We start from the raw sequence: 16,278 nt of genomic DNA on the forward strand, positions 1-16,278 counted from the left end.
TAGAAGACCTCCAAGGTCTCTTCAAACTCTGCTATTCTATTCTAAATATTGATGCAATATTTCTTTTTTTTTTAAATAAAAATGACTTTTCATCATAAGAAAATAAATCCTGTTTCTTGATGAGAGGAAAGGGACGCTGAAAAGAGGAAAGGAAACTACAGGAGGCCTGCAGGTTCCAGAACCCAACGCAACTGGGGTGGGTCAAAGTACAGGTAGTCCTCAACTTACAACCACAATTGAGCCCGAAGTTTATGTTGTTAAGTGAGGAATTTGTTAAGTGAGTTTTGGCCCGTTTTTGCCACATTTGTTAAGTGAATCAATGAAGTTGTTAAATTAGTAACACGGTTGTTAAGCAAATATGGCTTCCCCATTGACTTTGCTTGTCAGAGGGTTAAAAAAAGCAATAGCAATAGAAATAGAAATAGCAGTTATATATACCACTTCATGGGGCTTTCAGCCCTCTCTAAGCGGTTTACAGAGTCAGCATATTGCCCCCAACAACAATCCGGGTCCTCATTTTACCCACCTCGGAAGGATGGAAGACTGAGTCAACCTTGAGCCGGTGAGATTTGAACAGCCGAACTGCAGAACTGCAGTCAGCTGAAGTAGCCTGCAGTGCTGCATTTAACCACTGCACCACCTCGGCATTCACATGACCCTGGGACACTGCAACTGTCCTAAATCTAAACCAGCTATCAAGCATCCAAATGTAAATCATGTGACCATGGGGGGAGGCTGCAATGGTCTTAAGTGTGAAAAATGGTCATAAGCCCCTTTTTTTTCAGTGCCATTGTAACTTCGTCACTAAATGAACTGTTGCAACTTGAGCTATCCTTGTACTGCCATAAAACCATACGCCCCGTTCTTCATTGTCTACTAACTGATCACTTGAACACCTCTTAAAGCATATCCCTATGTTAAAACATCGCAGATTGGCTTCTCCCTCCCTCTGATTGCTTGCTCCCCACTTTCAAGTAGTTCTGCTTCATTTCAGTCAAAGCGCAACTTAATAGAAAAGGAAGATGGCATTCTGCAATATCACTTAAGACTTACATACCACTTCACGGTGCTTTGCAGCCCTCTCTTAGTGGTTTAAAATAGTCAACATATTCCCCTCCTCAAACCCCCCCCCCCAAATAACCTGACTCCTCATTTTACTTTCCATCCTCAGAAGGATGGAAAGTTGAGTATCGAACTTCTAGCAGTTGGCAGAATTAGCCTGCAATACTGCATTCTAACCACTGCACAATGGTGGCTGTACGCGAGGTTTATCAGGATTACCAAATGCACAAATTTTCAACTGTGAGTCAGTAGGAAGTATAGTGGTACAGAGATGATATAAAAATAAAATAATTAAATAAAAGAAGCACTTTTATCAGCTAAAATCTATAGATTGCTTAGAGCTATGTTGCTGCGAGAAAACCAAATCTTTCTGGCTAGATTTAAGAAGAAGGTACTCAATGGGTAGGCTTTGTATTGATTCACATGCTGTATCACCCCAGGTCCCCGATTTGCTTTTCTTATCATCCTTGTTAATCACCTCAGGAATGTGTCTTTCCCCTGCCACTCAAAGGGCTTTACTGGCAAAATAATCTGCAAATCCCAAATATTACACAGAGCCCTGAACATTATTTTTATCTTTCCTCACAACTGATGCTTCCTCTGCCTCTCCTGTTAGATGCAACTGTTGTTTTCCTTTCCAAAAAAACAATTCCAGCTGCTCTCTGGAGAAGTGACGGGAAAGGGGCTGCGTGTTCCCAGAGTTTCATTAATAATTTGTAAGCCAGGAATTATAGGGAAGCATTTCTTGCTCTCGGATTCAGCCAGTGAGACCCAGGGAAAATGGTGTGGAAAACATGTTTCAACAGCTACAGTAATGCCAGAGGAAATGCTGGTTTTGTTGTTTACTTTGGACCTGTTCTGAAATAAATTCATGCTACCATTATACCAAGGGACATATCGGTATTGATAATGCCCACAGTCAGAGGAAAAGTGGGCATAGGAACAGTGGTTCGAAGGTGGATCATTTTTTTATTATTATTACTAGACAACTTAAAATCTGTTGAGTCATCCTTTGAGAGGAAGTTAGGGTAGTATGATGTGAACAGAATAACATTAAATCTTAGGCTGACCATATTATTTTTTAGCCCAACGTTGAAGGGTTTTTGTGAAGAGTATATATCATAAATAAAAAATAATTGTAGAAACACATCAATAATAATAATTAACATCAATAATAAGTCAATATTTACTTATGTAAACAGGTAAACAGAATTACCATGGGCATGCAAAAAAGCCGCAGGAGCAATTTCTGATTTCCTCTGGCTTCCCCACTGCCTTTGCTTGTGGGAAGCCGGCAGGGAAGGTAGAAAACCATATTCACATGATCACGGAGACACTGAAGTGGCTGCAGTTTTGTGAATAAAAATCATCTGGAGATTCCTGAAATTCCAGTGCCGTGGGAGTAATGGGCCCTGATTTATTTTACACAGTAATTAAATTAGCAGATTTTAAATAACTTGATTTTAAAATTGTTATGACATATGATTGGGCTAAGTGAAGGGTAGAAACTGATAATGAGAGTTTTAGTTGTATATAGGATATTATAAAGGGCTAAGTCTATGTTGAAATATTCTTTTGAGGTGGGACTTTAATTATAGCCTAGATTCTACTGCTTTGAGATATAAGCAATTATGTTAATGCTATTCTTTTTTCAGAAAGAATATGCAGGAAAATATTTATTTGACTGATTTCTTCGTCGTTTTAAAATCTAGGTTTCTATATTTAATGATTGCCAAGCTTTTGAACTTTCAGAGTGAACACCTGTTATTCAATTTTTTTTTAAAAAAAGATGAAACCCATCTGTATAATATTTTGGAACAAATGTTTCCATGGGCTAGTTTAGATTGTGGCTCCATCCTTGGGTCTAGTAATTTTTTATTGCTTGGATAATTCAATTGAAGACTTTACTTAAGTGCGCAATCCCATATTGTGGGGAAATGCACCAGATTTTCTGGATGCTATGAAGGATCCCTATCCACAGTTGGTCTGGAATCTTCCCTCCAGCCTCTTGTTCTACCTCTAGTCTTCTATAGACAATGCAGAATAAAAGAGCTTGTAGTGAGCACTCAGGCCTGAAGATGCTTCTTCCCTGGTGTGATTAATAGCACACAAGCAACAACTGAAAGATGCTTCCAGTGTTTATTTATAAGTACACGGAGATGCTGCGGGAGTCCAGAGTGCTAACCTGCCTCCTTGATGCTGTTTTTCATGCTGGCAGCACCCACAGAGGCTCAAAAGAGCTGACTCATCATGCAAGGACTTTCGAGACGGGAATCCTGCCACTGGCAAGCCACGGATTTATTTATTAGTTTGTTTGTTCAATTGATTTAAACCCCATCTTGTCTCCAAGAGCTCAAAGGCAGAAAGTACAGCATTGAAGTTTGCTTTCCAAATAGCAGCTTGTGGAATAGACTGAAAAATAGCGACTGGCCAAAAGCCACCCAGTAAGCACCACAGATGAAAAATCAGAGAGCTGAGGTGGCGCAGTGGTTAAATGCAGCACTGCAGGCTACTTCAGCTGACTGCTAGTTCTGCAGTTCGGCGGTTCAAATCTCACCGGCTCAGGGTTGACTCAGCCTTCCATCCTTCCGAGGTGGGTAAAATGAGGACCTGGATTGTTGTTGGGGGCAATATGCCGACTCTGTAAACTGCTTAGAGGGGGCAGAAAGACCTATGAAGCCGTATATAGGTCTAACTGCTATTGCTATTTGAACTTACATCTTCCCTGGTTTAATCCAATGCCATAATCATATTACATGTTTCCCTTCCTCAAAGAATGACCAGGTCATCTCCTCAGATCTCCTGACCCTGATGGGTTATTGTTTTCCCTCTGCATGTATATATATAAAAGCAAGCAGGTTAGATTCCTTCAAAAGGATAGAGTGTTTTTCAGAATATCACACAGCTCTGCTCCAATACATTATGAGCTTTTGATTTTTGAGGGACATCAAATGATGAAAGCTGTTGGAGCACCTGTTTCAAATGTGTTGACATTGGCAAAATTTTATTCAATCCTTCCCCCCCAAAAAAGTTAGAACTTCCATTTATTTAGCTGGAATCGGACAATTTTCCACAGCCAACTTGTTATGGCCAACTCACTATGGCCAACTAGCCATGAGATAATTTACCATGGCCAATTCACAACTTGTCGAGGTGGTGCAGTAGTTAGGAAGGGATTTCAGCCCTCTCTAAGCGGTTTACAGAGTCAGCATATCGTCCCCACAGTCCAGGTCCTCATTTCACCCACCTCGGAAGGATGGAAGGCTGAGTCAACCTTGAGCCGGTGAGATTTGAACCGCTGAACTGCAGATAACAGTCAGCTGAAGTGGCCTGCAGTACTGCACCCTAACCACTGCGCCACCTCGGCTCAAAGGTTAAGAGTTAAGAGTTGATGTTTTCTCTTAGAGCAATATTTCTCAAATTTGGCAATCTTAAAAATACATGGTCTTCAATTTCCAGAATTCCCCAGGGAATTGAAGTCCAAACATGTTAAAGTTGCAAAGTTTGAGGAAGACTGTACTAGAGCATGTCCCATGTGCTAAGTGTGCATATATAATTATATCATTAACTTCCAAACAAATATTTTGATTGCTTAGGGGAAAATAATAACAGAATTCTTTAATAAGTGTAATATTTTTTGCAACAGTTTTAGTCTCGTTATAAATGCCAAAGCAATTTGAATGAAATTATCTTATGTAAGGTCTGGAGAACAATAGTGTTATGTTGAGGGCTTTCCAATTTTGCATCTATAATGACAAGATTACCTATCAAAATATTATGAAAGGAAAGCATGAAACGAAAGGTCATTATTATTACATTATACATCAAAAAAAGATAATGAAAATACAATAGTTTTCAGGGCCTCAGACAGCATTCTCTGAAAGATTTATTTTGGTCAGAGTTAAGGGCAGTAAGTCATGCTTAATGAATGCCTATATATTGATATTTTTTAGCTGAAAGGAAGACTAGCTGTAAAATATACTGTACACAAGGGATTATCTCTATATTAGATAATTTGCTTCTCACCCCCCTCCCACACATACACATTAAACTTTGCAGCGAAACATTTCATTTTTGAGAGCTGGCTACTACTTTTTGGGCAATTGAGTTCTTTTTCCTCTTTCAGGAAAAGAAATTTTAATTTAATTGCACTACACGGCCAATACTACAACTCGGTTGGAAATATTATGAGGAAGCAGTTTTGCAAAGAAAAAGAAACACATAAATTAAAATACTGTATTTTGAAAATACAAGTTGCATTCCATTCCTCTTATGAATGTGCTCAGGAATTACATAGCGTCATCATTTGAGCCTTTTTTAAAAAAAACAGAATAGAGTTGGAAGGTACCTTGGAGGTCTTCTAGTCCAACCCCCTGATCAAGCAGGAGACCCTCAACCAATGAAGATAAGTGGCTGTCTGGTGTCTTCTTAAAAATCTCCAATGTTAGACCATCCATAACTTCTGGAAGCAATTAATGTTAATTATCCTCACTGTCAAGAGGTTCTCCTTAATTCCAAGTTGCTTCTCTCCTTGATTAGTTTCCATCCATTGTTTCATGTCTTCCCTTCTGCTGCTTTGGAAAATGACTTGACCCCCTTAAATACTGAAATACTGCTATCATGTCACCCTAGTCCTTCTTTTCTCTGTACTAGATAGATCCAATTCCTGAAACTGATCTTCATACTTTTTTGTTGCCAGGCCTTTAAAATCATCTTAGCTGCTCTTCTCTGCACTTTTTCCAAAGTTTCAACTTTCAACTTTTTTGTAATGACCAAAACTCGATGCCATATTCCTGGTGTGGCCTTACCTAAGGCTGTATAAAGTGGTGCTAACACTTCATGTGGTTTTGATTCTATGCTTCTGTTTATACAATCAATGATTGTATTAGCTTTTTTGGCTGCTGCAGCACACTGCTGGCTCATGTTTAAGTGATCTTCCACTAAGACTCCAAGGTCTCTCTCACAGTTACTGTTTCTGAGCCTGGTTTCACCTAATCTATACTTGTAAGTGATACCTGGCTCAAAAACATTGTTTTCTTTCTTAAGCGTCCAGGTATTCAACGATGAATCTCCAAGTTTCCTATCCAGCAAACAATATTCAGGACTAAGGAGTTGCATCAAGATGCCCAGGACTGGGGAAGGATATTTATATTATAAGGCCTCTTTATACACTCTAAAGGCAAAGGTTCTCCTCATACATATGTGCTGGTCGATTCCGACTCTAGGGGGCAGTGCTCATCTCCGTTTCAAAGCCAAAGAGCTGTCTGAAGACATCTCTGTGGTCATGTGGCCAGCATGGCTAAACACTGAAGGCGCACGGAACGCTGTTCCCTTCCCACCAAAGGTGGTTCCTATTTTTCTACTTGCATTTTTACGTCCTTTCGAACTGCTAGGTTGGTAGAAGCTGGGACAAGGGACGGGAGCTCACTTGGTTATGGGGCACTAGGGATTCAAACCGGTAAACTGCCAACCTTTCTGATCAACAAGCTCAACGTCTTAGCCACTGCGTCCCATATTATACACTTTACATGGGCTTATATTATTCATTTGTATTAAATAATTTAATTGTAATTTAATAATATTATTTCTTCTTTTTGATAAATTGCACCACATTTTCTCTATTTGGTCAACTATTATGAGCATGCTAAACTGCTACATGTATACAATAATAAATAACAGTTTGGCCATTTGTTTTACAAAATGTTATTACCACGAGCTATTGCCATCGTGCATACTAGGTATATTCCGGCTGCAATTATTGTAAATTGTTTAATTAGACAGCTTTCACAGAGTTCTGTATTTGCTTCGCAATTTAAGATTTCTTTACAAGCTCAAATAATTAGCATTTTTTTTCCAACTCTAGGAAATTGTTGTTATTTATTTAACTGCTGTCACAGCCACGAAAAAAAACATCTCATAATCTTGTGTTCCTTTCTTTAGCACGTTATTGAACTGGAAAAGGAACATTATGAAAAAAAAGAGTATTATTAGGATTAAACAAATGTGCTACGTTATATACTTTAGGCAAACATAGGCAGCAATTGTCAGAGATCTTAAGCTGAATAAGATACGCCTAGGTTGTAAACAGAAATAACGTAGATCATGGAAGTCAGATTCCCTCTCAAAAAATTAATTACAACAATAAAGGTAAATTAAATCAATTTGAATCATGAATCATCAGATGGGAGCATTTGCTATAAGGTGGGCACACTCAAGTCATCCTATGTCCGTGATCGTGAACCTATGACACGTGTGCACGAAGTGGCATGCGGAGTCATGTTGCTTGGCCCGTGTGACGTCGCCTGTTCCTCTTCCGGGTTTCTGATGCAACAATCAGCTGGCCTTTGTGCTTGTGGCAGTGCTGGAAACTAGAAGAGCAATAGCAATAGCAATAGCAGTAGACTTATATACCGCTTCATAGGGCTTTCAGGCCTCTCTAAGCGGTTTACAGAGAGTCAGCATATTGCCCCCAACAATCTGGGTCCTCATTTCACCCACCTCGGAAGGATGGAAGGCTGAGTCAACCCTGAGCCGGTGAGATTTGAACCGCTGACCTGCTGATCTAGCAGTAGCCTGCAGTGCTGCATTTAACCACTGCGCCACCTTGGCTCTTCCATTTTCTAATGTGGGCATCCAGCCAGCTGATCGCCGTTCATGCATGCGTGCCAGTAACTGGAAGACTAGCTGAATGGTGCTCATGCGTGCGCCAGAAACCAGAAGTTCATTTCCAGGTGCACACATGCCCCCTGGGCAGCTTGTCTTCTGGTTTGTGGCCCAGATGAGCACGCGTACGGGCGCACTCTCTTTTTGGCACTTTTGGTGCCGAAAAGGTTCACCATCACTGTCCTATGTTATCTCATTGGGGGGAAGGGGGAGAAGGGACTCCTACAAGGCACAAGTAAGGACCATCCAAAGCATAGAGCCGAGGTGGCGCAGTGGTTAAATGCAGCATTGCAGGCTACTTCAGCTGACTGCAGTTCTGCAGTACGGCGGTTCAAATCTCACCGGCTCAGGGTTGACTCAGCCTTCCATCCTTCCGAGGAGGGTAAAATGAGGACCTGGATTGTTGTTGGGGGCGATATGCTGACTCTGTAAACCGCTTAGAGGGGGCTGAAAGCCCTATGAAGCGGTATATAAGTCTAACTGCTATTGCTATTGCTATAAAGGTCATCCCAACTGCCCAACTGCTCAAACCAGACCTTTATAGAAAGCAGCAGTGATACAAGATGATTTTGGAGGATGAGGATCGGTTTAGTGTCACCCATTCTTAGTGTAACCATTCCACAATCATCTGTCACTATACTGCCAATCATTTTATATTGTCGATCCCTGTGATTTTCTTGGCAATGCCTGGTGAAAGGAAATGGTAAATCACTCCTCTATTTTACCAAGGGAATCACATGGATGCGGCATTGAAGCTTTTAAATGTTGGTGTTTGAAAAAACCGCCTGAGGATACAATGCTCAGGGTACGAAAACACAAATGGATCCTAGAACAAGTCAAGAATCAGAGATTTTTACTTGAAATGACAAAGCTCAAATTATCATATTTTGAGGAAGTGATGTGTAGATCCAGATATCTTAAGAAGTCCACAATCTTGGAAAATATAGAAGGAAAAAATGTTTCTTAGCCCCAGGAAAAATATTCAGGCATTTCCTTCATATCTGACAGTCATCCAAGAGAAACTTAGAACATAGAACAGTAGAGTTGGAAGGGACCTTGGAAGTCTTCTAATCGAAATTCATGCTCAAGCAGGAGACCCTATTCCATTCCAGACAAATGGTCGTCCAGTTTCCTTTTGAAAGCCTCCAGTGATCAATCAGAATAGAGCTGGAAGGGACCTTGGAGGTCTTCTAGTCCAGCCCCCTGTTAAAGCATAGCATTTCAGACAAGTGGCTGTCCATCTTCTTCTTCAAAATCTCCATGATGAAGCACCCACAACTTCTGAAGGCAAGCTGTTCCACTGGCTAACTATCCTCCTCACTCTTAGGAATTTTCTGCTTAATTCCAGGTTGCATCTCTCCTTGATTAGTTTCCATCCATTCCTGCCTCATAGTGCTTTGGAAAATAAATTGACCCCATCCTCTTTGTGGCAGCCTCTCAAATCCTGGAAGACTGCCTTCATACCCCTCCCTCAGTTCTTCTTTTCTCTAGACTAGCCAAATCCTCTACACTAGCATCTCTCCTTGATTAGTTTCCAACCATTGTTTTCTTGCCTTGCCTTTTGGTGCTTTGAAAAATAGTTTGACCCTCCTCATCTTTGTAGGAGCCCCTCAAATATTTACTCAAATAAATGCACCCCCATTAGATTCAGTCTAGTTGCAATTCTGGACCCCAAGTCCACTAGATCAGTGTTTCTCAACCTTGGCAACTTGAAGATGACTGGACTTCAACTCCCAGAATTCCCCAGCCAGCGAATGCGAATGCTGGCTGGGGAATTCTGGGAGTTGAAGTCCAGACATCTTCAAGTTGCCAAGGTTGAGAAACACTGCACTAGATGATTTCCAAGGCATCCATTCCAGTTCTATCCAACATCCAAGGCATGAATCACATACTATAGATTCCATTATGTCCCAGATACACCAGGTGCTGAATGCCAGAGGCAATTACATAATTCAGGTAGTATCTGCTTTCACTTTTACTTATTTCAAAGTTCCATTGTGCATTCCGCTTGACAGGATATCTATAAATAATGCAATTTCCTGCCGCGTGATTTATAATGGATTTATTTTTCTGGTGCTCCTAACATGCTATTTGATATCCTATCAACCTAAGGAAAACATTGCTACCAAAACCTGACATGTTTATCCTTGCAAAGTCAAACCAAACTGGTTATCTCAATGGGATAGCTCTTTGCAATAATCTTCCGGGGAGCGTAAGCAATTTTACAGAGAGTGTATGCTGTAATAGCTGTTTTAAAAAGTACATCATTGAAATGTTTCACTGTTTTTATAGCTGAAGAATTTTTTTCTCTCTCAAAAAATAAAGAAGTCAAGACAGGATTTTAGGATAATCTCCCTTATAATGATAAGGCAAGGTGCTTTTTGTCCTTCTTGATAACTACAAGAAATCTACATGAATGCCTTTATTTTTAATATGTAATCCGCAATAATTTCTATAATTCCATCATTAGAGTTTAGCTGATTCACAACAATTTTGTTCATACATAGCTACAAAGTAAATTCTATGAATTTCAATTCAAGTTATTGCCCGGTAAATAGGGATATGCTTCTCATCTAAATATATTAAACAAATACATAATACTGACCGAGTCAGGACTCACGTAAATGGTGCAGCTTTCATGATTAGCTAGCCAAAAGTGGCACACTGCCCAGCAGATAAATCTTCTGAGTTATTTTTTCTATGTAAGGCCCTATTGATAGCCCCTGTCCCTCTAAAGGAAAAGGTTCTCCTCATACATATGTGCTGGTCAATTCCGACTCTAGGGGGCAGTGCTCATCTCCATTTCAAAGCTAGAGAGCCAGCGCTGTCCAAAAACGTCTCCATCGTCATGTGGCTGGTATGACTAAATGCTGAAGATGCACAAAATGCTGTTACATTCCCACCAAGGGTGGTTCCTATTTTTCTACTTGCATTTATACATGCTTTCGAACTGCTAGGTTGGCAGAAGCTGGGATAGCAATAGCAATAGCAGTTAGACTTATATACCGCTTCATAGGGCTTTCAGCCCTCTCTAAGCGGTTTACAGAGTCAGCATATCGCCCCCACAGTCTGGGTCCTCATTTCACCCATCTCGGAAGGATGGAAGGCTGAGTCAACCTTGAGCCAGTGAGATTAGAACTGCTGAGCTGCAGATAGCAGTCAGCTGAAGTGGCCTGCAGTACTGCACCCTAACCACTGCGCCACCTCGGCTCAATAATGGGTGGGATCAAACTCCATTCCGCGGCACTACAAATCACTGGAACTGCCGACCTTTCTGATCAACAAGCTCAGTGTCTTAGCCACTTAGCTACCACGTCCCTCTACAATTCACTAATTGGTTTTGTTCTGTGGCAAATACCTGGAAGTGACACAATCCTTTGAAAACAGCCTTTCTAGGTTAGCAGAATTTTGATGCTTATTCGTGAAATTATTTATAAGACATGATCAAGCATTACTTCTTAAACCGTAACTTGGAAGAGCCGAATGGAAGTTTGCTAGTTTACCATTACTTTTTCTTTCGAGAATCTTCCTTAGCCAATAAGCTCTCCGTGATTTCTCTCTCACATCAAAGGCTCCACTTCAGACAAATCTCCGCTTCATATAAATCACGCCCTCGGAGAGCGAATGCTAATGCAGCATCTCTTCTCTGCCTTCAGTCATTTCTGGCGACTTTCACTTTCAAAGTAATTCCACAGAATCGCTCTCTGGCATGTAAGGCTTACCAGCATCGATCCTACCATCCCTCTCCCCCTCACCCCCATCCCCATCTCCTCAGTTCTTGTCTCAATAGGATTTCCACAAAATAGATTTGCCCTCCTGTTAATGGTTCTCTTCATTTATGCACCAAATGGCCGGATCACTATATTCCTAGTTGATAAATTCATTAAAAAATATATATTCTGATTTGAACCTTTAGCCATTCATTTATGATATAAGATCATAACCAGAATAATATACATGTTGCATAGAATATGACATACATATGGAAACATATGATTAGTTTTTTTCCCCCTAACTACCGTGTTTCCCTGAAAATAACAGGGTCTTATTTTATTTTGACCCACGAAATAAGCACTTGGCCTTATTTTCGGGGAGATCTTATCATTTTTGAGGTGCAGGAGATGGTGAGAGTGGTCACCTCATGGCTGCTGCTGTGTTGCAATATTTTCAGGGAGGGCTTATTTTCTGGGGAGGGCTTATTTTAGTGCATGCGCTCAAAAGCCTGATTGGGCTTATTATCCGGGGGGTGTCTTATTTTGGGCAAAACAGGGTACTTGCACAAGAATTATTCTTTATATTATTCATGTTGTCTTGTGTTCCTGTAGAGACTGCAGCAGTAGAGCCAAACCAATTTCGCTGTACACATGATGTACAATGACAAGAAAGGCTTTGCATTTATTTTATCTTTTGGATCCTCTCATGATTATCGGCCGAAATACATTTGCTGCGTGACCCAATACAATTAGGGTTTTACTACACCCTGAGCATTTTTAAAAGAGTAAGTTGCATTTTGGCTTCTGTGGGAACCATTCAGGAAACCATTGGCTGCTGTTCATTCCTACAGCGCTGAAATACTACATTGATTAACAAGCAAAAAAAACAAACACCTCATACCTTGGAAAGGTGATGTCAAAACTGGGACTTTTAACGGTGACAAAGTCAGCACATGGCACGGTTGGATACTTGATGGTGGTCCCTGGGGGGGCTCAGCGTCTATGGAGAGCATGGCTGCTGCAAAGGCAATGGCCTTGTTGCCTCTAGTTTGTTTAAGGGAACCAGCTGAGGAGGAAAGAAAAAAAAATATGAATCATATTACAGTATGTTCGTTGCATACTTAAATTCTTCAACATTCATATAAAATCTACTCAGGTGTGGTTTTCACTTACCTTCCCTACTGGTTTGCAAATGTGTGTGTGTGCGCGCATGCTCACTTTGCTCGCAAGGCGCCCCATCTACACATGCGCTCGGCCTTCCGCGCATGCACTTTGCTCAAAAAACATCCCTAAATAGAGCCAGGGCGGGAAGGTGGGAAGGTGTGAGGGCGGGCCCACCAGCAATTTGCGCTACCGGTTCGGTTGAACTGGACTGAACCGTTAGAATACCTCCTATGAATCTACTGTTTAGCAGCCAGCTCTGTCATCATGGTTTGATGACAAGATTGCTTCAAATTATTTTTCTCCTTCCTAGCATGAAGAAAAAAAAGTATATTTTGCCTGGCTTTATAGAACAAAACCACTTCCACACTTTTCATGTAGGAACAACAACAATGAATCAGCTATGAAAGTTCAAAACTACTGCAGGCCAATCAATACAATGTAATTTTGATTTAAAATGGTACAGGTTAATATTCTTGCTCAACATGGAATGTAAAACATTTTTTTTTTAAATCAGATACTATACAAATAAGTGGGGTTAAGAATAAGGTACCGGTGCTTATTTCTGAAACCTGCTTTCAAAGGCAGAATTAGGAGTTGAAATGCTATACCATAATGGGGCTACCATATATAATTTAAATGTCCCCATGGTTACCATTTCAGCTATTATTATTCAGAGTATACGCTCATCTGGTATGAAATATCTTTAGTAGTGGATTTGATGAAAGTACTTATATCTGAGTCCTTGGGAGAAGGGCGGCATATAAATCTAATAAACAAACAAGGAGAAAGCGGCAGAGTGATATTTTAGAGGAAGGCCAGAGTAATGAAATGATGGATGAGAGCTAGGTTCTCAACTTCAGCAACATTAAGATGTTGAACTTCAAGTCCCAGGATTGGGGAGGTCTTGGGAATCCTGGGAATTGAGATATATCCATATTCACATTGTTGAAGTTAGGAAACACTAGATGGATAAAGTTTGCAGTTTGGATTTTAGGCAATGTTCTTTAGCAGGCTGGTGGGGCAAAGAGAGAGAGAAGCTAGAAATAGCAATAGCAATAGCAGTTAGACTTATATACTGCTTCATAGGGCTTTCAGCCCTCTCTAAGCGGTTTACAGAGTCAGCATATTGCTCCCAACAACAATCCGGGTCCTCATTTCACCCACCTCGGAAGGATGGAAGGCTGAGTCAACCTTGAGCCGGTGAGATTAGAACCGCTGAACTGCAGATAAGAGTCAGCTGAAGTGGCCTGCAGTGCTGCACCCTAACCACTGCGCCACCTCAGCTCTTTAGAAAGAAAATGACTGGCTCGCAAAAGCAAATAGACAAAAGGGAGGAAAGGAGGGAGAGGAGGAGGTAGAAATTATCTAAAAGAAACCAAGAGAAATTGCACGTTGGTAGAAAGAGGGTGTGAGAGAAGAAATGGGTTGTATCATCAAATCTCAGCTGTAAAAAATGGCCACAAAAAAGCACCTTCTTGTATTAATCTGTTTTTTTTCATTCTTAACTAGTAGCCCTAAGAAAATGGGAAAGAAAGAGAAAAGGCACAATAAAAGGATAGACAAAGGACATTGTTAAACCTGCCAGCACTTAAAACTTTAAACAGAAATGATCCTCGGATCCATTTGTTGAAAAAGGAATGGTTTTATTAGAGTCAAGTACATTGCAGTAATGCATAGCATTGTATGGCAAAATCCCTAAATTCAACTTTCCCTCCCTTTAATTCCTTCCATTGCTGAACCCCATAACCGATCAGGTTCAAGCAATGTGTTTTCAAAATAGTCAGGACGAGCATAGATTGGTGTGCATCTGTCTTCTTCTCCCAGCTGGGTGACCTTGAAGCAGCATCTCAGGGAGATATAGAGGCTACTTTCACTTTCCCCCAATTCTCTCTCTCCCATCCATCCTCCCCAGAGTTCATGGCAGACTGTCACCACATGGTAGCAAAGCACACAACCAAGCAGAAAGCGGCAGCTGACAGACATAGGGACTAAGATGGGGCGCCCTTTTAAGAGAAAGAATATTGTTATGTCATTCTATCCAAGCCCAACACAATTGTAATAAATGGATACATATAAATGTGTTGTGGCCCGGCAGGAGACGTTGGAGCTGCCACCAGACTCCGACAGCGAGGGGTCTTAGAGTCGGCCCTGGAGGATGTGGAGGACCCTGGACAGGGTTCCGACTCTGAGCAGGGCGCAGAGAGACTGGTTGGCCACCAGGTGGTGCCTGAGCCTTAGATCAGTGGGGAGAAGACAAGAGTGAGTGATCCAGAAAACACCTGTGAGTTGTTCCGGGATGCACGCCGTTGAAAGGCTACTCGGCGTCAAGAACAACTACATAATTACAGGAGGTAATTACGCTCAGCTGATGCTCCTTAAGATCATCTCCTGATTATAAAAGAGACTGCTTGTGTCACGCCCTTCTTGCAGAAGTCAACGGTAACGATTAACAAGAAACAAACTTGGCAGGCTGGATTGCTGCCAGAGTTTGTTCGCATTGCTGCCAAGGTTTGTAGGACTTGCTGCCAGAGTGCTTATCTCTTTGTTTATGTGGCTTGCAGCCAACGAGAGTCTGGACTGATTATAAAACATTCTCGTTTACGTTTGTCTCGGCTTTTGTTCCTGGATGGAGAAGGGGGGTCAGAACATAAATGTATATTATTTCAGAAAAGCAGTGACTGAATGAAGGCGGTATTGTCTAGTGCAGTAGTTCCCAAACTTGGCAACTTTAAGACTTGTGGACTTCAACTCCCAGAATTCTCCAGCCAGCTCTGCTGGCTGGAGAATTCTGGGAGTTGAAGTCCACAAGTCTTAAAGTTGCCAAGTTTGGGAACCACTGGTCTAGAGTATTTTACCAGGCAAATGTAGGTGATTTCTGTGCAACACAATCTATCCCAACCTCCATTATAAATTAATGGAATTTATAGTCGCAAACTGAATGAACCAATGCTGGCTCAGAAGTATGGAAGTTGCGATGGATCTGATGATAGCAAATCAGGGAAGCCAGCAAATGTTCCAAATGCCCTTTACACTTGATTCCAAAATGCAAAAGGAAAGGATATTATGGCAATGTATCTTCTTCCAAAGAACAAACTGAATTCAATAATTGATAATGTAGAAATATTGCTTCATTATCTCCAATGCTTTCTCTTCATAATATTTACTTTCTGGGAGGATAGGGGAGACATGCCTTGCTTGATCAGAGCTCAAAAACAGGGAAAGGGGAAAAAAATAAAACTCTTAAAGGAAAGTTAATTTGACAAATGCCAGCTGTTCTCATCTCTACACTGGATAATGCACGAAATAAATTTAAATAAATCATTAGCTTATTATGTTATTCAGCAAATCTATTTAATTGACAAGGAAGTCCTTTAGACATTAAGGCAACAAGTAAGTCAGCCAAGAGCCTTGTTGGGGATGACTCATGATTTTAGATATTTCATAACAGAGCCGAGGTGGCGCAGTGGTTAGGGTGCTGTACTGCAGGCCACTTCAGCTGACTGCTACCTGCAGTTCAGCGGTTCAAATCTCACTGGCTCAAGGTTGACTCAGCCTTCCATCCTTCCGAGGTGGGTAAAATGAGGACACGGATTGTTGGGGGCAATATGCTGACTCTGTAAACCGCTTAGAGAGGGCTGAAAGCCCTATGAAGCGGTATATAAGTCTAACTGCTATT

General features: G+C 41.1%; 1 protein-coding gene across 1 annotated transcript in view; it reads right to left on the bottom strand.

Annotated features, from left to right (window-relative positions):
* TCERG1L (transcription elongation regulator 1 like) overlaps positions 1-16,278 on the bottom strand; it is a 198,550-nt gene that overhangs the window by 154,527 nt on the left and 27,745 nt on the right. The window contains exon 4 of the mRNA XM_087725988.1: positions 12,340-12,504. Within this exon, the coding sequence (XP_087582114.1) occupies positions 12,340-12,504 (165 nt within the window). The remainder of the gene's footprint in view (positions 1-12,339; positions 12,505-16,278) is intronic.

The sequence above is a fragment of the Thamnophis sirtalis genome, unplaced genomic scaffold (genome assembly GCF_051295495.1).
Source record: "Thamnophis sirtalis isolate CommonGarterSnake01/CBP01778 unplaced genomic scaffold, rThaSir2_p1.2 scaffold_11, whole genome shotgun sequence".
NCBI classification, from domain to species: domain Eukaryota; kingdom Metazoa; phylum Chordata; class Lepidosauria; order Squamata; family Natricidae; genus Thamnophis; species Thamnophis sirtalis.